The sequence below is a fragment of the Natrix helvetica genome (assembly GCF_964273705.1).
Source record: "Natrix helvetica genome assembly, chromosome: 2".
In the NCBI taxonomy this organism is placed as follows: Eukaryota; Metazoa; Chordata; class Lepidosauria; order Squamata; family Natricidae; genus Natrix; species Natrix helvetica.
Genome location: NC_138552.1, coordinates 70,930,848 through 70,954,702, shown reverse-complemented (window position 1 = coordinate 70,954,702; position 23,855 = coordinate 70,930,848). Strand labels below are relative to the sequence as shown.

The window sequence follows — 23,855 nt, the reverse complement described above, 5'->3', positions numbered from 1 at the left end:
AACACTGTTACCTTCCCACAAAAGGTGGTTCCTATTTTTCTACTTGCCTTTTTATATGCTTTTGAACTGCTAGGTTGGCAGAAGCTGGGAGAAGTAATGGGAGCTCACTCCATTACGTGTCACTAGGGATTCGAACCGTCAAACTGCTAATCTTTCTGATTGAGAAGCTCAGTGTCTTAGCCACTGAGCTCATGCGTCTCTACGAGTGAATTTCTACTGAGACCTTAAACAAACAAACAAAAAAAAACCCTAAGGAATAAAATTTGAAATCAGCTCAGCAAGCATGCATATTGGACCATAAATATTAAGTGATTAGATCAGGTCTGGAGGAATAGTTTAGATTAGATTAGATTAGATTAGATTAGATTAGATTAGATTAGATTAGATTAGATTAGATTAGATTAGATTAGATGATTAGATTAGATTAGAGTAAAGTAGAACAGAACAGAATTTCAATTCCCTGGAAAAGGCCTAGGTGCTGACAAGACTTCAACAGCTTCATATATTAAAATTTTAACTGCAAGGCCCAATTCTGTGCCGAATAATAAATGGCAGCATCTGACATTCACAGGCATTATAGAAGATCCAATAATTAAGTAGGACTGTATGTTCTTAAAGATGAAAGCATTGCAGGGCAGAAGTGTCCCAGAACTGGGAATTTAGGAAATGCAAAGTTTTATTATCAATAGCTTCCATGAGTTTGGTTACAAGTATATATAAGGACTAATAGCGCATTTACTGATGAAAAGATCTGTGTGTCAGCTAGGCAATCTGGGGAAGTTAAAGAACACAAAGGCCTGTTTGCAGCTACCTGAAACCACATTAATTCTTATTAAGAAAGATGGGGTGCTGAAGATTAACTCTTTTATAAACCCCTAAAAAGGAGTTCTTCCTAGTGAAATGGGCAAATCAGATTCTGTCTGTCCTTGCTATGGTCCCTTGTTATGTATGACCTTACTATACAAAGCTAGTTATTATGATATGTACATAAGGGACAAAATTATAGTAGATCAGTAAATGTTTGCTGAAGAGATACAGCAGCCAAAGAAGAAAGAGTCAGCAAGGATCCTTAACAAAGGAAACACATGTTATATAGACCTGTTTACTATAACATGGTAGCAACAATAAGAAAAAAAAGGAATAGAAACCCTTAACCCTTCAGTTCAGGATTTTTCTGCTCTGCTCATTTTCTGCAGTTCTGCTTCTAGCAAGTCCGATTCCCAGAACAGAAATGCTAACTTTTCTTTACTGGACCTAACTTTTACTTTCTTTTCCAATGTATGATAGACCAAAAAAAGTCAATAGGTTAATTTTTTTAATGGAAATATTGGAGTTAGGCCGTTTGGGTGTCTTGGCTTCAAATTACATGGAATCATTATAGACATAAAATATATTCATGTACTCAAGCACTAAACATTGGCATTCAAATCCTGCTTTGTTATGAAGTTCATTGCCTTGAACCCAGGGGTGGGCTTCAAAAATTTCAGCAACAGGTCCTCGGCCCGGTTGCTGGGTGGGTGTGGCCTAGTCGACCTCCTGCACCATGACGGGGGGCGTTTCACCTTTCCCAGCTCCAGAGGCTTTCCTTGAGCCTCTGAGAGGCCTCCCCTGGGTTCTGGAGGCCTCCCCCAGGCTCCAGAGGGTTTCCAGGGGGCCCGTTTTCCCCCCTCCATGAGCCTCTGCACAGGCCCTGCAACTTACCTCACATCCAAAATGGCCCATGTGGAGACTCCTGGGAGGGGACGGGAGGGGTGGGAGAGGCAGGGTGGGGCCAGCCATGGGTGCGATTTGGAGGTTCTCCAAACCGGTCATAATGTTAGCTACAGGTTCTAACATTTTGCTTCTCATCTAAGAAGCTTCTTACATTCCATACCAGTTAGAACTGAAGAAGTATCTTGGACAAGAACTTAAACACTTTCAAAGGGGGGGGGGGAACCAAGAAAGTCCAGTTACCTTTTGAAGGGGGAAAAAAAGCATCTTTGGAACAAACAGATCTATGATGGATAAAAATGGAGAACACAATACATGACGCTGTGATATCCTTGCATGAAAAATGAAATAAAACTACAAGAAGTATGTATGTGGTTATATACTACAGCACAATAATAAAATCTCCCCTCCCAAAAGGTTGCTTGACTTCCTACAGAATTTGGGATGAATTGAACCCATGCAACTGGTAAACTTGTACAAATCATACAGCCATTATATAATCTAGGAAAAATCAGAGGTGGGTTGCTGCCGGTTCAGCCCCCTTGGCCGAGCTGATAGTAGCGGCGGTAGGAGGCTCCACCCACCTGCCCAGATGCTTCTGCGCATGCAGGAGCATGCCCGAAAGTGGTAATAAAAAAATTAGCAACTCACCTCTGGGAAAAAAATCAATAGATAGTGATAGTGAAAAGATCCACTCTCAGGACAAATAACATAATTTAATGATAGACATCTACATGTACAGTGGATGTTTTAATCAGGGGAATTCACAGCAAGCTGGATTTTTGTCAAAATGATGGAAACATAAAAAGGGTAACCATTGAATTGCCATGCCACCACTCAGATTTTGCCTTTTGGCCGCCCATAATTTCTGTACTGATTTATCTTTTTATATGGATTTCCAAAGAATTCCCACCCACCCCTAACAACATGCATCATGTAGAATCAAAGTTTGTTTAACTACGCTTTATTATATAAACCATTATATAGTTAGGTAGACAAATGTTAAGCTATAAAACATGTTTTATAATTATAGTACGACTAGGTTCAAGAACTGCATTATTTTCACTTAGTAAGCTTCTAAGGCAGCTAACCTCCTTGTTGTCTATCACATTTATGTATGGGCAAAATAATGAAGTATCACTTTATTGTACAGACAAATTAATGTTTCAAGTCCACTTTAGTAATTATCTAAATTTGAAGCAGTCTCAGAAGGATCACATTTTTAAGCCTATGCAGATGTGGTGCTTATTATTACAGATGTGAGTTTTAATTTGACCTAGAGCATCAACAATATTACCACTATTCTCCTCCATGGTGGTACACAAGTTTAAATGATAGCTTTGTGAACAGAAGGTATTTGATAATGGATCTCTGACTGGCCCATTTATTCTTAGAAGGTGATTACTTAACTAGGAATACATACGACAGGAGAAAATCAAAGTATACTTCCTGCTGTACAACAGATACACCAAAACATCACCTATAGGCAAAAATTATCTGATACTTGAAAACAGGTTTAATCTGTTTGTGTATAGAATATTTTCAAGATCCAAAAATATGATAGATGTTCTTTTACAAAGAATGCAATTAAAATAATATCTATATACACACTGCAAATGTAGTACAGATAACACATTCATTTAAGCCCATTTATGCACATTAGTAACACACCATGTGGCAGAAAGTCTAGGACTACAAGAAGACCCCTTGGCGATTTATTTTATATTAAATCCCTAATGGCCTCTCCTTATCTTTGCAAAAATATGCGCAGAAGTCCAGACTATGCAACCATTGAAGTGAATGGTTATTTATTTGCTAAACAAAAACTCCATGTTTAATGTTCCTTAGACATAAGGTAGCCTGCAAAAGTCACATTCCTAGAGCTCCATAAATCATTTATTTTTCGTATCCTATGTCTTTGTAAGAAGTATCTGGAGATATTTTTTTTTCAAAGTCTGTAATTTATTTCATGTGTCATTATTAAAATATGAAAGAGTGCCTTACTTTTATTGGGTTTTCTAAACTGAAATCGGATTTCTATAATCAGCCTGAACATAGTCCATAAAGTAGTATTTAAGGCTTTGTAAAATCTAGAAATTATTAAAACACTTATGATTTTAACTGAGAAAAAAGGGCATATCCTAGGGCTCTAATTTTTGAACCAAGGTACCTCAAATGCGCTAATTTACAGACTACATCCAAAATACATAATCCGTGACTCCTGTGGAATTGAAATTTGGCAGGTTTTATAAAACATTTTAGGACATAAAACATATAAGACATTTAGGACATAATACAAAATATTAGATATATCTATCTATCTCTGAAATGATGACCCAATGGTTGTCTAGCTGTGATCTAATACAAGGCCACTCATGTGATCGAAACTCTGAAAAATGTAAGTCTCCTTATGTCCAGCTCAACTCCTGGTGATTTTATGTTATACATTTTTCTTGGCAACAATTATCTATGCCTTTCTGCAGTGGCACTCAAGAACAATATTCTTCTTTTTAGAAGTAAAAATCTAAAAAGTAGATTTTTACTTCTACTTTTCAAAACATCCCATCAATATTAAACATATTTGACAAATTTATATTTTGTAATGTGCCCCCCAAAAATATTTAAAACCAAGCAGAACGACAGATATCAACGCTACAGTTCAATCTATAATGTTTAGCAATATGCCCAATAACAAATAATTTTAAATTCCTAGGAAATAAATATGCCAATCACAGTATGTGGTGCATATCTCTTACCACGCAGCAGATACCATTATGATAAGTATGTATGCAAGAATAATCAATCACTGATATCATGCATTTATTTAATGGGAAAATTAGAAAAGCTGAAAATAGTGTATTATCTGGGTGAACACATAATCTTTTTCTTTTTTTCAAACAATATCTAATCCACATTTCCAATTATTTTTAGGCGACTACATTATGGCTACATTGGCAAAGAAGGTTCATTGATACCCATACCTTTCTCTGCTTAGTTGTCTTATAGAACATCAGAAGTGGCATTCAGCAGGTTCTGACCAGTTCTGGAGAACTGATAGCGGAAATTTTGAGTAGTTTGGAGAACTGGTAAATACCACCTCTGACTGGTCCCACCCCCATCTATTCTCGGCCTTCCGAGTCCCAGCTGATCAGGAGGAAATGAGGATTTTGCAGTAACCTTCCGCTGGAGTGGGGAGGGAATGGAGATTTTACAGTATCCTTCCCCTGCCATGCCCACCAAGCCACATCCACCAAACCATGCCCACAGAACCAATAGTAAAAAAATTTGAATCCATCACTGTAGAACATGCCCCCAACAATTGAAGAATTGTCTCTATATAATGGCAATTGCACTACTTCTCTAATCCTTCAACCTGGACAACCACAGGTAAGGATGGAAAGACTACAGATTATGAGAATACAGATTATGAGTGTATTATAATATTAAAACCTTGTTTTGCCAATGCTGTTAGCCCGTAAAAGTCTGGATTAGTTTTTCTGGTCCTTATTACTTTCAAAACTTTAATTGGAGATGATAGAAGTTTATCTGGAATTTATTTCATAGAAACATGTAGCCATGTCTCTTTGTAAGATGAAAGTTGGGTCCCCTTCTTTCATTACTATCTTGTTATGTGTAGGTAGACATACACAACAGAGAAAATGTTAATGAGATGCTAAATCCCAGCCGTAAATCACTCCCTATGGTATGAATGTCAAACTGACAGCATCACTTTGCTGTCACATGACATTTTGCAACATTTTTCCCATTTGCGGAACTGGGGTGGGCATTGGTCTGCGCATGACACATCCAGTCTGCAGGCTGCCAGTTTGACACCCCTGCCTTATGGCAATATTTCCCAAAGCTAGGTAAATTAAGCCAAACTGGATAAAGCTGGGTTTTCTTTGGGTAACAAGACACAAACCCATTATCTAATTTCTACAGAGACATTAAAGAAGGACTTTCTGATAAGTGGTTTTGGATAATGAAGGCAAATGTTTAGGAATTGGTTCAATTAGGAAATGCACTTACCAGGCTTTAAGGAGCTTTCTGCAATCTATGGTCTTGACAACCATAGATACAATGATTCAGGCCTTATGTTGTTTGAGGATTGTTTGAGAATACATTTCAAATGTCCAAACTGGGAAAAAACTATTCTAGAATATTAACATCACAAATTACATCAAAAGAAATCCATCAATAGTTTTAAAAATCCATATAGCAATAAAAAAACGATATAAGAATTACTCTTCAGGTAATTTCTGGTGAAAGCTTCCAGTTTGATTTTTCCTTACCTCCAAATTGATATATATGGTACTAACTGCTACTTTTATTTCTCCATCTGACACCTCTTTAAGATCTTTGACCAAAGCTTCCTCAATCCTCAGCTCTGTGAAACCGATAGAAAACCATTCAGTTTTGCTTAAAGTAATTTTTTGCCAAGTATAAGTTTGTGAGTGTGTGTGTGTGTACAAACATATACAAAAGAGAAGGAGTAAGGTTTCTAATTTTCTTCCAGGAAAATATGATAATTAAAAATCCTTTTGATATCAACAAGATTCATCTATACTTGGTCAATCTGAGATAAAACTAGATGACCAAAGGTATCTATCAATGCAAACGTAATAGGAACCTGTCGGAATATAGTTCCTCTCTAGTCAAGAACAATTTCTGTAACATAAGGATTATGATAGAGGAATGAAGGAGGGGCAGTAGCTTTACAGAACTTCATATTTAGAAGGTAATCAGATCATTTTATTGTTTAATCTTTTACTCAGACATGTTTTCATGTAGAGGTGGTGTGTCAAACTCACAATGACACATTATCATCATGTGACATATCACAACTTTTCCTCCCTTTGCTAAAATGGGGGTGAGCGTGGCCAACGCATGATGCATCCGGCCCAAGGAGTGCAGGTTTGACACCCCTGGTATAGACATTCAGTAAATAACAACCCATTGCAGAGAGAGCTGCAGTAGCAGCAGGAGTCCATGATGGAGTGCATGTTGTGTTTGCATTTCAGGACCTTAAGAACTGGCTTTCAATGTATTAAATATATGATCTACTGTGTATGATCTACTGTGTATCTATATCTATATCAAAGTCCAGATATTCTCCCAAATTATTATCTTTTGGACCATATATAATGGAAACACTTCGATGCAATAAAAGAATATACACTGTTTAAACATTTTCAGAATTTCTGGTTCAAAATGACTGGTACTGAATATAAAATAAGCCAGATATATGGAGACATATCTCATAACTTATGTTGTTTAGATTACAGCCAAAATTCAGACTAGGAACTAAACCAGCAATTACTACTCATTATTCTAGTAAAGTTAAGAGTCTGGCAGACATTTAATGAGAAAGTATCAGACAGCTCAATAAAGAATAAAGGGAAAAATTAAAGCAATGCTGTACCATCGGCATGCAACTGTGCCTCCTGAAGGAAGGTGATAATGTCTTTTCGGGAGGAAAGTTCTGGAAATTTCTCCTCCAAACACGAAAGAACTTCTTCCTGGTCTTCAGGAATCTTGAGGGCATCTTCATCCATGACTTTTGATAGAATGCTCCCTGACATTTTTTAAAAGAAATTTTAAAAAAGACAACTATTACTTATTAGATAATGTAAATAATTTTTTTAAGCTGCATATCCTTTCTTTTCATTCTTTATTATTCCTAGTAGTTTCTGTCACATTTCTTCACATTCAATGTGTATCTTTTTAATATATCTGTTCCTACAAATTATCTTCTTACCACAAATAAATCATCCTTTGCTTTTAATCTGGAAAAATGTATTTTAGGAGCCACAGTCCACAGTCACCACAATTGAGACAAACATTTCTGTTATTAAGTGAGTTAAGTGAGTTTTTCCCCATTTTACTACCTTTCTTGCCACAGTTGTTAAGTGAATGACTGATGTTGTTAAACTAGTAACACAGTTGTTAGGTGAATCTGGCTTCCCCCTTGACTTTGCTTGTCAAGAGATTGCAAAAAGGGATCACATGATCCCAGAACCTTGCAACCATCTTAAATATGAGTCAGTTGCCAAGCCTCTGAATTTTGATCACATGACCAAGGGGATGCTGCAACAGTTGTAGGTGTGAAAAACAGTCAAAGTAACTTTTTTCAGTGGTGTTGTAACTTTGAACAGTCACTAAATGAATGGTTGTAAGTAATGCTACAATTAGCTTTAGGTGTTCCCAGTAATTTAGAAGTTTTCCCTTAAGTAGAAATGTCTGTTAAGCGATGAGACAAACTATTACCTAATTTAAAAATATAGTTAGCAATATAAAAAATATCTATACATGCCTAAAAGGGATTGCTTGATAATATTATACTACCAGTGTAGGGCTATGCTGAAAAATAAAGGGGAAAAAACCTTAAAGCTACCTAATAATTAGCCTTCCTTCTAAGTGAACTAAAAGTTTTTCCCAAAGCGTAATTTCCCCATCTACTGTATAATGTTATTAAAGTAATTTGTGCAAATACGAATACAGCCACGTATATTAATGGATGACATTAAAAAGCCAAGTGATGTTTTTGAAGGTTAAATACCTGTATTTATGTATTATTTATTTATTACATTTGTTGGCTGCTCAGCTCCAAAATGTCTCTAAATGGATTAACCTTTGAACTGCAAAGAGCTTCTGCATATTAATTGTTTCAGGTTTTCCACAATACCATCACAAAAGGCAGACTTTTCACCCATAAGAATATTTATGACAGATCAGACGATTTTGCTACCTAAGATACCTAGTTTCATATCTCCAGGCAGCAATTTCCCTGACAAAACTTTTTCTCTTTCTTTCTTTCTTTCTTTCTTTCTCTCTCTCTCTCTCTCTCTCTCTCTCTCTCTCTCTCTCTCTCTCTCTCTCTATTTACATTTCTATACTGCTCATCTCACTTAAGTGATTCTTTTTTCATCATTCACTATTTACTTGTTTTAACTTTATAGAGCTTTTGTACTTTGCATACCATCTAGCTGTACATTTCTGTGGTTTAATTTCTATTCATGTTTGAAAAAAATACATCCTTTTAATACTTTCATGATACACAATGTGCATTAGTGTATCATGAATGAATGAATGAATTAATTAATGAACAAATGAATGAATGAAGTAGGAATTGTTTACATGCACGATCAGTTCTGTAGTGAAGAATCAAAATTAACCATCGTTCATCCCTGTTCAAAACAACTGCCATTTTCCATACAGGGAGAAACCATACTGTACAAAAAATAATTTAAAATCTATTTAAAGATTCAAAATGGCAAAAGTCCATAGTTTTTCTATAGCCAAGAACAATATTTAGGCAATTTTAATGTTGAAATCTTTTCAATCCATTATCCACCTACTCCCAACAAACTAATAGTATATATGTTACGGTGAAAGACCGAAATCTGGTGAATGTCGACATTCACCGGTGAAAGACCGAATATTTCATTACATTGTTTTACATTCGGACCTGCACCGGTGAATGTCGACATTCACACAGTCGCTTGGTGTATGTCCGAAAATACCCTTATCCTCTCGACACCCTTACCCTAAATCCCCTTACCCTAATACCTCGGCTCCTCGCTTCCTTTTAAGCGTCTTCTATTCACGGAGTTTTTTTTTTTAAACCTGCGATCCTTAAGAAGACGCTTAAAAGGAAGCGAGGAGCCGAGGTATTAGGGTAAGGGGATTTAGGGTAAGGGTGTCGAGAGGATAAGGGTATTTTCAGACATACACCAAGCGACTGTGTGAATGTCGACATTCACCGGTGAAGGTCCGAATGTAAAACAATGTAATGAAATATTCGGTCTTTCACCGGTGAATGTCGACATTCACCAGATTTCGGTCTTTCACCGTAACATATATAATACTATAATAATATAGCTCTGCCTCTGTCAATGACTTTTTTATAAAAATAGTAGAATCTCAGTATAGATGTCCCATGTCATGTCTAGTTTGATTTTTCAGGGAACACTACTGGAACACCAGATCACAATTATGGATATTGTTCATAGACGTGTATCCTTTCTCTTGACAGGATTGTACAACATGATTGAGCATATATGAAAGCTATAAAAGTAGTTCTCAACTTACAACAGTTTTAGTGACTGTTCAAATTTATGACAGAACTGAAAAAAAGTGACTTATGACAATTTTTCACATTTATGACTGTTGCAACATCCTCATCAGTGGTGGGTTTCAAATTTTTTTAGAACCTCTTCTGTAGGTGTGGCCTGCTTTGTGGGAGTGGCTTGCTGGCCATGTGACCGGGTGGGAGTGGCTTGCCGGCCATGTGATCAGGTGGGAGTGGCTTGCCGGCCATGTGACTGGGTAGGTGTGGCCAACTTGGAAAATGTGGTGAAACTCACTTAACAACGCTCTTACTTAGCAACCAAAGTGTTGGCTCAGAAACTCTGGCATTTGAAGCACGCAAGTCTTAAAGCTGTCAAGTTACAAGACCCTTACACCCCTAACCCTTTAGAAAAAAAACCAGGGGTGTTCAAACTTGACAGCTTTAAGACTTGTGGACTTCAACTCCCAGAATTCTTCCTCCAGTCATGTTGGCTCAGAAATTCTGGTATTGAAGTGTGCAAGTCTTAAAGCTGTCATGTTACAAGACCCTTGCACACCTAACCCTTTAGGGGAAAAAACCCAGGGGTGTTCAAACTTGACAGCTTTAAGACTTGTGGACTTCAACACCCAGAATTCCTCCTCTCGCTCTTCATCTTGATGATGTGTGGACGGGCGGGGTGAGAGAGCTGGAACCGGTTCTAAAAAGCACTGTAGATTTGTGGAACCTCTTTTATAGAAGAGGTTAGAACTGGCAGGAACCCATCCCTGATCATCATGGTCACCTGATCAAAATTCAGATGCGTGGCAAGTGACTCATATTTATAATGATTGCCCAGGATCATATAATTGCCTTTTGTGACTTCTGACAAGCAAAGTCAATGGAAAACCCAGATTCACTTAATAACCATGTTACTAATTTAACAACTGCAGTCATTCACTTAACAACTGTTGCAAGAAAAGTTGTAAAATGGAGTTGCAAAGTTCACTTAACAACTGTCTCACTAAGCAACAGAAATTCTGGGCTCAATTGTGGTTTTAAGTCTTAATTACAGTATCCTCCAGTATTTTGGGATAACAGTTCACTACCTCAACAAATTTGGAGGACACTAAGTTGGTGAATACCTTGTAAGAAATAATCACAGTTTGAAGCATTTCCATAATCATTAGAAGCATATGCAGAAAATTGTAAGTACTCCAAAAAGAAAATCACAATCAACACCATTGTACCTTCCGAGGTTACCAAACAATTATAAAATATAGATGAACACTAAATTGGTTGCAGTACTTTAGTTTTGCTGTGTCTATAATATTTACAATATTGCCCAAATTTTTGAATGATGCAATAGTGGTAATAAATAAGGTTTATTTCATATCAACTGGTCCAGGGGTGGGTTCCGGCAGTCACTACTGCTGTTTGCTCATCGCCGCTCTGCGCGCCTATGCATGCACAGTGCAATAAAAATTGCTCTGTGCATGCGCAGAAGCAAAAAACAAGATGGCGGCACCATAGACGCCACTGGGAAAACCAGTTCAGGGGCATGGCAGGCCTGGGTTGTTGCCAGTTCCAGTGACCCAGGCCACCAAACCACTACCAGTTCAGCTGAACCAGTCCGAACCGGTAGGAACCCATCTCTGAACTGGTCTCTTAAGTTATTACAAATATAAAGAAGACAGAGATGCTGTGGTTATCATTGTTTATGAATGCAGATTGATGTCCAAAATTCCTTTAGAAGCTTCAACTAGCTTACAGACCAGAAGGCCTAAATTATCCCTCTACTGGATAATGTTCTTAGAAATGTTCTAAGGAAAAAGAAAAAGTACATAATATCAAATAGTTTAAACTATCAGATCCAAATTACCAAGTAAAACAACCAAGGCTCATTACTTTAGAATTAAAGCTGGCAAAAATATGTACACCGATTTGTGAGGTTAATTGTACCTAAAAAAGAAGATTAAAAAAGACTGTGCTTCAATACAGCCGTGGTGGTACCATGATTTAATTAATTTTACTTTAATTTATTGCTTGTCCACACAATGTAATTATGTAATTGATAGTGAATTGAGCAACAATTGCACACCAGCTTTTGCCAAGTCAGTTCAGAATATCAGTTAAGGTGAGACATAAATTCTTGAGCTGGGTAACTTTGTGGGTGGATATTTGCTGTTCCATCAGGCAGCAGAGAGGAACACAAAGCAGCATCCAAACTTCCTTGTTCTACTTTTCTCTGACTTAACCAGCCAAATGGTTGCCTTAATGCTGCCTTTTGCCACTCTCCCTTTCCAGCCCAAATCCTTTACTTCAAAGGGGCTCAGAGAAAGATATTTATTCAGGAAAGGCAGGGAGACTATCATTGTCATAGTGGGAAAGTATTGTTATTAGCAGGCAAACAAGGAAGGTAGGAATGAGTTGAGCAGGAGTTGGAAAGAGCTTAGGCAAGGCAATTCTCCTACCTTCATCAGAAGTAAAAGAGGAATAGAAATTAGCATCTAATGGATTTTTATTTCACAAACCTAGCATTCCTAGCACAGGATCAAATAATGTAGTTTTTAAAAAAATATCTATTAAAACAGAAATGTACATTGTATGTGACTCGTAATTGCATTTGTAACTGTAAGTCTTTTGTTGTGTAATTGTTCCACTTACAAGTAAGGTGCAGGGTGAGGGACAAATATTACTACCACGTGAGCAATATAGATTGAATACAACAATGTACAGTAATACTCAAATCTCAGTAATAGGGACTAACAGCTTAATCTACCATCGCATAGATTGTCCCTCAAAAAAGTGTGAGGAGGTTTTTTAAATTCAAGAGCTACAGAAAAAAATTAACTTCATTAGCCACATGAAGGAGTTCTCTAAGAGATCTCATAGGTAGAGACTAACAAAAATATAATATCAAATCCGTTTGAATCTACCAAATTGTACTAACCCAAGTTTAACTTCCTAGAGCAATTTATATAATCCCAAAAGCAATAGCTGAAAGGCATCGACCTTTCCTGGTTTGTTTTGTTTTGTTTTAAAAAGATCAGGACTGAGTGGCTCTGAATTTTGGGGCCTTTTGTTCCTGGGATGACATCATCTTTGATTCTGGATGGGATTGCACTGCCCCATATAGCCCTGTTATGCAACTTGGGAATTCTTCTCAACTCAACTCTGTTCAAAGAGCATGTAGCAGTCAGGCCAGGGAAGGCTTTGCACAGCTTTGTGTAGCGTCAGTTGTGCCTGTTCCTAGATTGGAAGATTTTCATCACTGTCACTCATACCCTGGTCGTCTTCCATGGTATGATTGAGGACTATTGTAATATACTCTACATGGGTCTGCCCTTGAAAATCCTCCTTGGAGAGAAGTCATCTCTCACCTGACCATTTTGTTTTTAAGAACCATATAGAAAAAGTTCAAAAAATTTAAGATGCAGGTTGTCTTCCCAAACTCCTTAAAAACACATTTTAAACACGTGTATTCAATACAAGCTGCTAAAAAAAATAACACAATCTCTTTCATATTATTTAACAACTGGATGTCATTTTTGGTCTATAGTTCATTTGTAATATTTTCCTCACTTAAATTTGTTTTATTTATGTTACAATCTGTGCACCTTGTGGCATCCTTTATGGCCTCATATAAACAAACAGAAGAGAATGCAATGGCTCAAGATACTTGACAATCAGTTACCAAATTATATCCTTGACAGCTGGCTGCAGCCAAAAATGTAATGATTCAGCAATTTAATGGGTCTTGAGTTTGGCAAGAGTTCCCTACTAGTTACCTCTAGGGAAATAAGATGATACAGGTTCAGGTCTCCGGCAGGTTTTCTAATTGTTTGCTTCTGGCATAAATCCAAAACTGGAGCAGAGCTCAAGTAACAGCAGAGTCTGTCTTGAAGGACAGTGAATTTTGAGGCAGTTTTGCTCAAGTCTACTGGGAAGAATTAATTTATTGTGTAGAATGGAGAATTGGCAAGAGTGCCAGTGAAAAGCAGAGCTTTAAAAATGCTTTAAATATGAAACTTACCTCTCATAATTATCTCTGCAAATACTGGATTGAATTATTTTCTTAGTTTGCAGCATTGTTTGTGCTAATGGCAGGCAAGCCCTATCTCTGTGCTTATTATTCTGAATCATACTGATTCATATATTTGTTTTTGGGAAGGTAAATTGTGTAGGCAGAGAAAGAATGTCCATTTTCCCAAGGTCTGTTCAATCATTTGATTATATAGCTTCCTGTGTCTGCTGCAGCTTCAGTGCTGCTCTTCTTCCCTACCACAGCTTGTTCAATTTCCTGAAATGATTTAGCCCACTAGTAATCATACAGTGAATGTAATTATGCTATTCTCTGTAACAAATCAAATTTAGCAACTCCTGAACAAAATATTTTCAAAATGAAGGCAAAGTTTCCAGAATATGTTAAACAATTCCTTGGCTCCCTTTTTACCTCCTGTGGCTCTAATTTTCCAGAGAAAAAGTATTTTGCAGGGGCTGGTAAAATTATAGCAATTATTATGATTATATTCTCAGTCCTTCTGTGTTTGCTTTTCAGTAATGTTCTTCTCACTCTTCTTTTTTAAAAGCTAAGTTTTTCAAATAAAAAAACCCACACACAACTAGGCACCACATAAAGATGATGCATAGAATAGTCCAAAACACATACTTTGCTAGAAAGTTCCCTGAAGATGGACTGTAGCACGAGTCCTGAAAGTTCAGAAGATTAAACCTCTGGTCCTACTACCCGAACCACATTGGATCTTGCAACAGTATCCTGGAATACCTACATTCACCTTCATTTGCTAAATTTTTCACTTATTCTTCTCTATGCTTCTAAAACTAATTATTATTTTACTTGTTATAGAAATGACCAAACTTTATCTTCCTCATGTATTGATTTATTTTTTTTCCAGTTATACAATCTATATGTCTGCTGGACACATACATCATCACAATGCAGAAACACCAATTTTGTTGATATCTCTTTGCCAATTCTATCTGAATTGGGAACACTATTCATAGACAATAATATCATAAACAGCATGGAGGAAATTTTTGACTTGTAATCTTGGGTGGAGAAGAGTAGAATGGGTAACAGTTTACATCATCCTTCCGAAATTGGATTGGTTTCACCCAACTCCTTAACTTTGGTTATTTCAAACTTCAAAAAATATTTTGATTATTTAATCCATAAAAGAAGAAAACTAACATAGCATTCTATAACATTTCAATGGTTAATTGAAGTACAATGGTATGACTTGACATATTAAATAAATTCTGCATCACCATAAATTGTCAAAATGGAATGGCAGACAAATTTAAACATTATACCTGTTCAAAGGCATCATGCATATTGTTCTCGACTTACGACCAATTCGTTACAACAGCACTGAAAAAAGTCTTTGCACTTACAATCATTGCAGCATCTCTATGGTCATGCGATCAAAAATCCAGGCACTTGGCAACTGGCATGTATTTATGAGTTATGTAATCACCACTTTTGATTTTCCAGCCAGCTCCCATCAAGCAAACTCAATGGGGGGAACTGGATTTGCTTAATGATGGTATGATTCACTTAACAACTGCAGTGATTTGCTTAACAACCACAGCAAAAAGATCATACAATTGGGCACTTTACAACTGCCTTGCTTACCAATGAAAATTCTGCTTCCGACTGTGGTCGTACATTTTAGGACAATCTACATGACACCTCTTATGGCATTATTTCCTTAATCCCACATATATCAAAAATAGAGCTGTATGAGATATACTTTGGTTTCTTTCATGCGGCTGCCTTCACATAACACTGGTATCTAACAATGCAACACACATCCCAGCCATGCCAACTTTTAATATTCCGCATAATATGGAACAAACTCTTCTCACTCTGCTTGTTTCTTGCAGCTTCCTGTGGTTTTTAAAAGGATTGTTAACCAAAGAATGGATCACAGTCTCACTGCATGAGTAGATCTAGCAACACTCCATTAAACTTTTCAGTATTTAATATAAAGACCAATCTCTCACCTCTGAGAAGATGAGCCAGTTGCTGAGTGATTAATTCTGGAGCCTTTTGGAGGAGCTCTTTTGCTACAAGACAGGAAGCAGATTCTAACAACTCATTTTGTTCTTTGGGGATGATGACTTTGACAACAGCTGATTCTAAAATTTTATCTTCACTATAAAAAGAGAAATGTTAAAAGTTGTTCATTATTTCATTTGCATATATTGTTCATTATTTCATTTATGTATTTCATTTGTGCAGAACTCCTGGTTTTCCAGTTTCTAGTCTGGTATTTTAACTGCTACACCAAACTGGCTCTTAGTATAACATTGGATTTAATCTTATCATCATCATCATCATCATCATCATCATCATCATCATCTTCTAATCATTGTCTATCCACTGCAGGATGAAGGCCTCTTCTGCATGTTTCCAACCTATATGGTCTTGAGCTTTCCTTTGCCAGTTGGGCCCGCAATATTTGCTGATGTCATTGCTTCATCTTGTTTTCGATCTCTTCTGTAGATGCTTTTTATCAGGTGGAGATTTAATCTAAATATAGTTAAGTAATACTGCTTTTAAATAAGAAGTGAATCTACTGTGATATGTTAATAATTCCTTTATATCAGTGATGGCGAACCTTTTCAGCAGCAAGTGCCAAAAAGGGAGTGCGTGCGCATACACCGGAACATAGAAGAGGAGTTGCCAGGGGGCATGCGCGCGCTGTAAAATGAATTTCCGGTTTCCAGCGAGCCACCTAGTCTTCCGGTTACTGGTTCACATGCGGGCACGATGATCAGCTGGCCAGCAGGTATGCTCATGGCCAAAAATGGAAGACCAGCTCTTCCAGTTTCCGGCATTGCCGCAGGCATGAAGGCCAACTGATTGTTGTGTGCGCATGCACACTTGAAACGCAGAAGTGGAACAGGCGACACAGTGCATGCCAGGCAATATGGCTCCATGTGCCACTTCGGGCACGTATGCCATAGGTTCGCCATTATGGCTTTATATTATCACTTGGGCATATGAAGCCAATAGTAGCCAACAGCACAGAAAGAACACCATAAATTTATTTGGCTGCTTCCATCTTTATAATATTGTTTGTGCTAACAACATTCCCCAGCCATTCTGTGATAAGAATGACTTAAGCATACCAAACTCTTGTTGGATAAAATCTGTTTGTTTTTCTGTTGAGAAATCTTTACACTGATGAAAAGCAGCTCTAACAATTATAACCTGTGGGATATTGCTGAGAGGGGGAAAATTTTTGAAGGGTGTTTTTAATTTCTGCTTTACACAGAATCAACCCCCGAATGCTAATGATGGCACATAAATACATCTTGCTACTAGGAGCTGTAAAGACATTATAACACATGTGTTTCACAAGAAATCTCACTCTCACGCACTCTCTCTACAGTATTCCAAGGACATGTTTACACTAGCATTTTGCTATGGAGAGGTAAGATTCTCCAAAATTTTCCAAGATTACTCCAGTCCTATTTGTTCCGCCAAGTTTATAAACTACAACTTCCAACATTTTTCACCACCTGTCATTTGGGTGAGATTGTTGGGAGTTTTAGTTTGCAGCACTTGAAAAACATATATTCATTACTCATGTATAAAATAAACTGCAGCACAAGAATTGCTTGTGGTGAAATTCCTCTCCCCTTCTAGAAGCAGTCTTCCCTCTTTTCTAGTAGTACAGATTTGAAAGAATGAATTTCAGAACCGAGATAGTAGAGCACAGACAGGATGGGTAGTCTCTTCTTCCCCCCCCCCCCCCCATGGAAAAAGTGAGAGGGGAAAAATGTGGAAGATCAGGCAAAATCCTGTCTACACCAAGAATATCCTGATATAAATGAATACACTTTTTTGTGTGAAAACTTAGTAAAAACTAGAGGATATGTTCACTTAAAGGAGATTCCAGGTCCAGATAAGGTTTTTCCCCCAAAAAAAAACCTACAGAAGGAAATAAAAATATTGAACTCTGCTTCTACAGTTAATCTCAGTGTTACTTCTCTTCTCCTTTTGCCGATGCCATTTTTATGAACCGGGCATTTAACATAGCTTGCACACACCTAATTCCAACTGAAATGTCACGCATCACTAAAAGATATATTCTAATATATTCCTTAAACAGAGGCAGGACTCTACAGATAGAGATAAGTGAACAAGGCTTGAGTAAATTATCTTCAACTCCAAACATGAACTGCCTAAATGTATGTGGTAAATGATTGTTGTGAGTGTTGTGTTCCCTAACATTTCATTATCCTTTTAATACTATAAAACTTTATGAATATCAGTGTCATTGCGTGATGCAAAAGCTTCAAAACAAAGTACAAGTAAGTTATCCAAGCATAAGATAAACTGCCAGGAAAGAAGATTTCTAGGAAAAGCTATACATGAAACTGTCTATGGAGATTTTCCGTCATCCAGATCATATATCCAGGTTGTTTGAAAAAGCACCTTTGAGATGTACATGAATCTGTTCAAGCAAGGTTTGCTAGTAGTAATAACCATGGATAAGGAATTCGAGACGATACCTTGTCAATGTACTGCTATTCACTAGCGTAAGAAGCAATTTCCCTTCGCTGTTCAGTTGATATAAATTGATTTCATCACGGAAGATGTGGAGAGTCTCTGGGATATTCAGCTCCTCCAAAATAAATCTAGTTTCTGGGTGGTAGCAGATTTCTCTTCTTGATACATTCAATACTGGCAAACATACGATGTTAGATGAACTGACCTACATCAAGAGAATTCCTGGAAATTAGAAAGCACTCCAATAGTGAGGATAACCATTTCATTATGAACTGATGCTACACCCTGGATCAAGTTTGCACTTCTATAAAAAAAAAGTTTGATTCCTTGGGAATTTTTTTTTTTTAAACAAAATTTTATTGGTTTTTAATCCTTGGGAAATTTTTCACTGCAACTTTATAGTTGACATTTTTTCCAGCCCAGAAATAGATGACATGGAATAGATATTATGCAAGCATATTCATGACTAAAAACAGTGTAGATTTATTATGATATATGAATATTAAAGTACCCAGTGTTCATGTCTGATAAAATTGTATCAATCTAAAGTAACTGAAGTTTTTTTTCCTCCAACAATAAAGTACATCAACAGATACAATTTATTATAAATTCACAGAATAGATATAACATGGTAAATTATGGTTTATTTTAAACATGATTTATTAAACAAACAAACCTTAGTGAACTGGTTCATGGAGATATCTATGGGCCAAACCCAAAGGCCCAAAAGAGATACTGTGCCAGTCCTGGGAGATCAGTTTTAACAGAGCAAATTTCTTTTCAGTTGTATAGTTAATGGAAGGACTTGGGGGGGAGGGGGGACTTTCCTGCATCCACCAAAAACTATGCAGCTTTACTTAGTGGATAAGTGTAGGTAAGCAAAACAAATCTCCATGCAACAAATATTTTAAGTATAGAAATATAAAGAAAATTATATGGGATAATCAAAATAAAATTCTAAATTTAGACAAATTATATAAGTGAAATATGTTTTGGATAACTGGGCTATAGTTATTAGACAAACATCAGAGATTAAAACAAATAGCCTTGCAATGGTTCACGATCATTAAATCAGTTTTGCTATATACATGGTAAATGATTAATATTTATATGATAATGGAATTATAAAAAGATAATGACATACAAAATATTTACCTTTTCAAGATAGTAGGCATAAGCTAAAGCAGAAATAAGTGAATCCAAATCACAGGATTTCTTTCCAAGGACTACATGTACTTTATCCAAATGTTTATTGCGACTCTAAAACAAAATCAATTTTAAGTGGTTAAGGAATGCAGACATGTTATTTCTTGAGACAGCAAAAACAAAAAACCCCACCACCTTTTATTGGATAGTAGCAGGCTATCTTTGCTGCTTGGTACGTATGAGACTAGAAATGATATAACAAAGGTGGCAGCCCAGCTCAAATGTTAGAGAAACCATAGTTCTATCTATGTGGACAAGCAAAGAATCTTTATTATGATCACAGACCAGCACAGAACAAGCAAAAAAAAAAATTCAAGCCATTCCTAATATCCTCGCTCTTCTTTTTTATGTGCATTTCATTTTTTAAAAACGAAATGCACAGGTACAAAAATGAAATGCACAGGTACAGTATAAGTGGTGCCTTGCTCAATAGTAGTAACTGTGAAAGGGATCTTGGAGCCCTAGTGGACAACCATTTAAATATGAGCCAGCAGTGTGCAGCAGCTGCCAAAAAATCCAACACAGTTCTAGACTGCATCAACAGAGGGATAGAATCAAGATCACGTGAAGTGTTAATACCACTTTATAATGCCTTGGTAAGGCCATACTTGGAATACTGCATTCAGTTTTGGTCACCACGATGTAGAAAAGATGTGGGGACTCTAGACAGCGTGCATAGAAGAGCAACAAAGATGATTAGGGGACTGGAGACTAAAACATATGAAGAACACTTGCAGGAACCGGGTATGTCTAGTTTAATGAAAAGAAGCACTAGGGGAGACATGATAGCAGTGTTCCAATATCTCAGGGGTTGCCACAAAGAAGAGGGAGTCAAACTATTCTCCAAGGCACCTGAGGGTAGAACAAGAAGCAATGGGTGGAAACTAATCAAGGAGAGAAGCAACTTAGAACTGAGGAGAAACTTCCTGACAGTTAGAACAATTAATCAGTGGAACAGCTTGCCTCCAGAAGTTGTGAATGCCCCAACACTGGAAGTCTTTAAGAAGATGTTGGATAGCCATTTGTCTGAAATGGTATAGGGTTTCCTGCCTAGGCAGTCGGTTGGACTAGAAGACCTCCAAGGTCCCTTCCAACTCTGCTACTGTATTGTATTGTATTGTACGTCAGGGACTTGTCATGTCTGTTTCTAGTTTTAAACAGACTGTAATTTCTCATTATAGTGGTACCTTGTTACTCATCATTACCGTATTTTTCAGAGTATAGGATGCACCGGAGTATAAGACCCACTAAGATGTTGAAAAGGCAAATTTTTAAAAAAAGTTTTTGCACTCTGCAGACCTCCCCAAAACAACCCGTTTTTTTGCAAAAACGGGGCCGTTCTTTTTTGAATAGCCTTTAGAAGGCTTGTAGAGAGCTCCTGGGGACAGGGGAGCAAAATTGAGCAAAAAATGTCCCATTTTTCACTCATTTCTGCCCTCCTCAGCCCCCAGGACCACTCTGTAAAGCCTCCTAAAGGCTATGCATGGCCATTTTGGTGAAGGGACGGGGTTTCAGGAGGCAAAAAAATGCTGTATTCAGTGTATACGATGCACCCAGATTTTCAGCCTCTTTTTTGAGGGAAAAAGGTGCGTCTTATACTCCGAAAAATAGGGTAATTGCTTCTGGGAGGTGCGATGAGTACCAAAAACGATTACTAAACACATGTTTACCATAAGGAATAATGTAGTGAGCCACAAGGCAGCTTACACTGACAAGGTGTAGCTTGTGCATTGAGAAGCAACAAACAATGAGTACCAGGACAAAACTTTCATGTCAAAATGCATTGAGTACCAAATTTATGAGTTTCAAAGCAGTTAGGTACAAAGGTACCACTGTATCTCCATGCACAGGCCGCCCTGTTTTGTTAAACATTCAGCTATTGGAGAGAGGAGGACCAGGGGTCAACAACCCACTTAAATAAAGTAGATCAGTACAAATTGATAATGCACTGTAGGCACAGAATATGGTCAGTTCTATAAGGGGTGGTCAAATAAATATATGAAACATTAATCTTGATTGGTTGGCTGGAACATAGGAATATATCAGGTATTTTAATTTTTGTTATCTGAATAAAGAGATACTTATTACTTTTCAATATTCCTTATTTTGGGATAACCACTTTTTAATATTCCACGTCCAGACTTTTTTTCAATTACCATAGCTTTTATTCTCAATGTTTTCTATTTCTTAAATTATTTACATTTTTATTCACTATCAAACTCTTCAATAACTTCTTCTGGATGTGGAGTGATAGAAAAATAAATGCTGCTCTTAATTTTAAATATGTCTAGGTACTTACCAGGGGTGGGTTCCTGCCAGTTCTAACCTCTCCTATAGAAGAGGTTCCATAAATCTACAGTTCCGTTTAGAACCGGTTCCAACTCCCTCCCCCCGCCCGTCCACACATCATCAAGAAGAAGAGTGAGAGGAGGAATTCTGAGAGTTGAAGTCCACAAGTCTTAAAGCTGTCAAGTTTGAACACTCCTGGGGGTTTTTTCTAAAGGGTTAGGGATGCAAGGGCCTTGTAACTTGACAGCTTTAAGACTTGCACACTTCAATGCCAGATTTCCTGAGCCAACATGACTGGAGGAGGAATTCTGGGAGTTGAAGTCCACAAGTCTTAAAGCTGTCAAGTTTGAACACCCCTGGGTTTTTTTCTAAAGGGTTAGGGATGCAAGGGCCTTGTAACTTGACAGCTTTAAGACTTGCACACTTCAATGCCAGATTTCCTGAGCCAACATGACTGGAGGAGGAATTCTGGGAGTTGAAGTCCACAAGTCTTAAAGCTGTCAAGTTTGAACACCCCTGGGTTTTTTTTCTAAAGGGTTAGGGGTGCAAGGGTCTTGTAACTTGACAGCTTTAAGACTTGCTTCACTTCCGGTTCCGGCGGCTGACAGCGACAGGCAACTCGTTTACTCGCTCCGGCTCCCCGGTGGGCTTCCCCACTCCTTGGGGGGCACAGGACGCCCCGAAGAGGCGTCCTGCCAGAGGGGCGGCATTGCAGAGGTTCCCTGCATCGGCGGCGGCTGGTGGGGGGCCCCCCGCCTCGCTCCAGGCACCGGGGAGCAGTATCGGAGGGCGCGTAAAGCGTCTTCGCAACAGGCTGATCGGAGAATGAAAAAGCAGAAGAAAGCAGCGGCGGTGTGGTGAGGCGCATACCCCCCTTCACTCCCTTTGTTGATTTGAAGAACCTTTCAGCATTTTAAAACTTTTACTCTCGGCTAACTTTGGAGGCGCGGCTGGAGGGAGGGGGATTCCCCCCCCTCGGACAGGCGGCTTGGAACAATTTTGCTCTCAGCCCCAGGGGAAGGAGGAGGGGGGAGAGCCAACCAATGATGCCACACCCTTGCCTAAAGTGACTTTCATTGAACTTAACCCCATAATTTACTGATGATCTGAGGATTTTGGGAACTTTGAAAACTTTGTTATGCCTCTGAGCCTGAAGCTGGCAGGGCAAGATGGCACACTTCCGTTGTCTTCATGAACTGTGAAACCTGACTCCACCTTTAAAAACTCAGGCTTCCGGTCTTTGTCTCTGTGTTACCTAGAAGAATCTCTTGTGGATTGTTATTCTTTGAACTCTCTGGGGGAAAAATTTTTACTCTATTGCCAGGCTGACTAGAGAAATTCTCTCCTGCTTGGATCTTCTGCCTCCTGGACTCATCTGGCTGCTCTGCCGCTCCAGCTGTCCAGTCTCTACATTGACTGAACTCTCTATTCTATAAACTATGTCTCCTAAAAGACCACCCCCTGGAAAACCTGGCTTTGCTACCTCTGCCCCGATATCAGCAACATCCAGCCCTGCTACACAATCAAAGATTACAGACCTGATGCAACCTAAAAGTACAGAGATGGATTTGCAACAAATGCTTCAACAACTCATACAGGGCCAAGAGGAAATTAAGAAACAATTAAAGGAAATGAAAGAAGAAATTAAAGAGAACCAAGTCCAAATTTATAAGAACTCACAGAGACTGGACCTTGTGGAGGGTGGGGTGGCGGAGGGGGGGGTAGAAGCGGTGCAGAAGGGAAACAAAGAACTTGATACCCAACAAATGAAAACAGAATTTGAGAGAATGTCCTTTTATCTTAGATTTCAAAACATGATAGAAGCAGATGATGAAAACATAAGGGACATCATGACAAACATTTTGGCTGAATATATACACAAAGAAAAACAACAGATGGAATGGGAGATAGATCTGGTTTATAGAGTGAATTCAGCCTATGCCAGAACACACAATGTACCCAGGGAGGTACATATTAAATTTCTTAGAAAAAGCACAAGAGATGAAATTCTGGGTGTACAAAGGGGGCAGGCCCTGACATACCATGATAGGGAAA

General features: G+C 37.9%; 1 protein-coding gene across 5 annotated transcripts in view; it reads right to left on the bottom strand.

Moving 5' to 3' along the window:
- PRUNE2 (prune homolog 2 with BCH domain) overlaps window positions 1-23,855 on the bottom strand; it is a 117,577-nt gene that overhangs the window by 71,840 nt on the left and 21,882 nt on the right. For all 5 annotated transcript variants that reach the window (XM_081940221.1, XM_081940224.1, XM_081940222.1 and 2 more), the window contains exons 2-6: window positions 19,461-19,565; window positions 18,308-18,510; window positions 15,788-15,939; window positions 7,133-7,285; window positions 6,003-6,097 (exon numbers count right to left, since the gene is read on the bottom strand). In XM_081940221.1, the coding sequence (XP_081796347.1) occupies window positions 6,003-6,097; window positions 7,133-7,285; window positions 15,788-15,939; window positions 18,308-18,510; window positions 19,461-19,565 (708 nt within the window). The remainder of the gene's footprint in view (window positions 1-6,002; window positions 6,098-7,132; window positions 7,286-15,787; window positions 15,940-18,307; window positions 18,511-19,460; window positions 19,566-23,855) is intronic.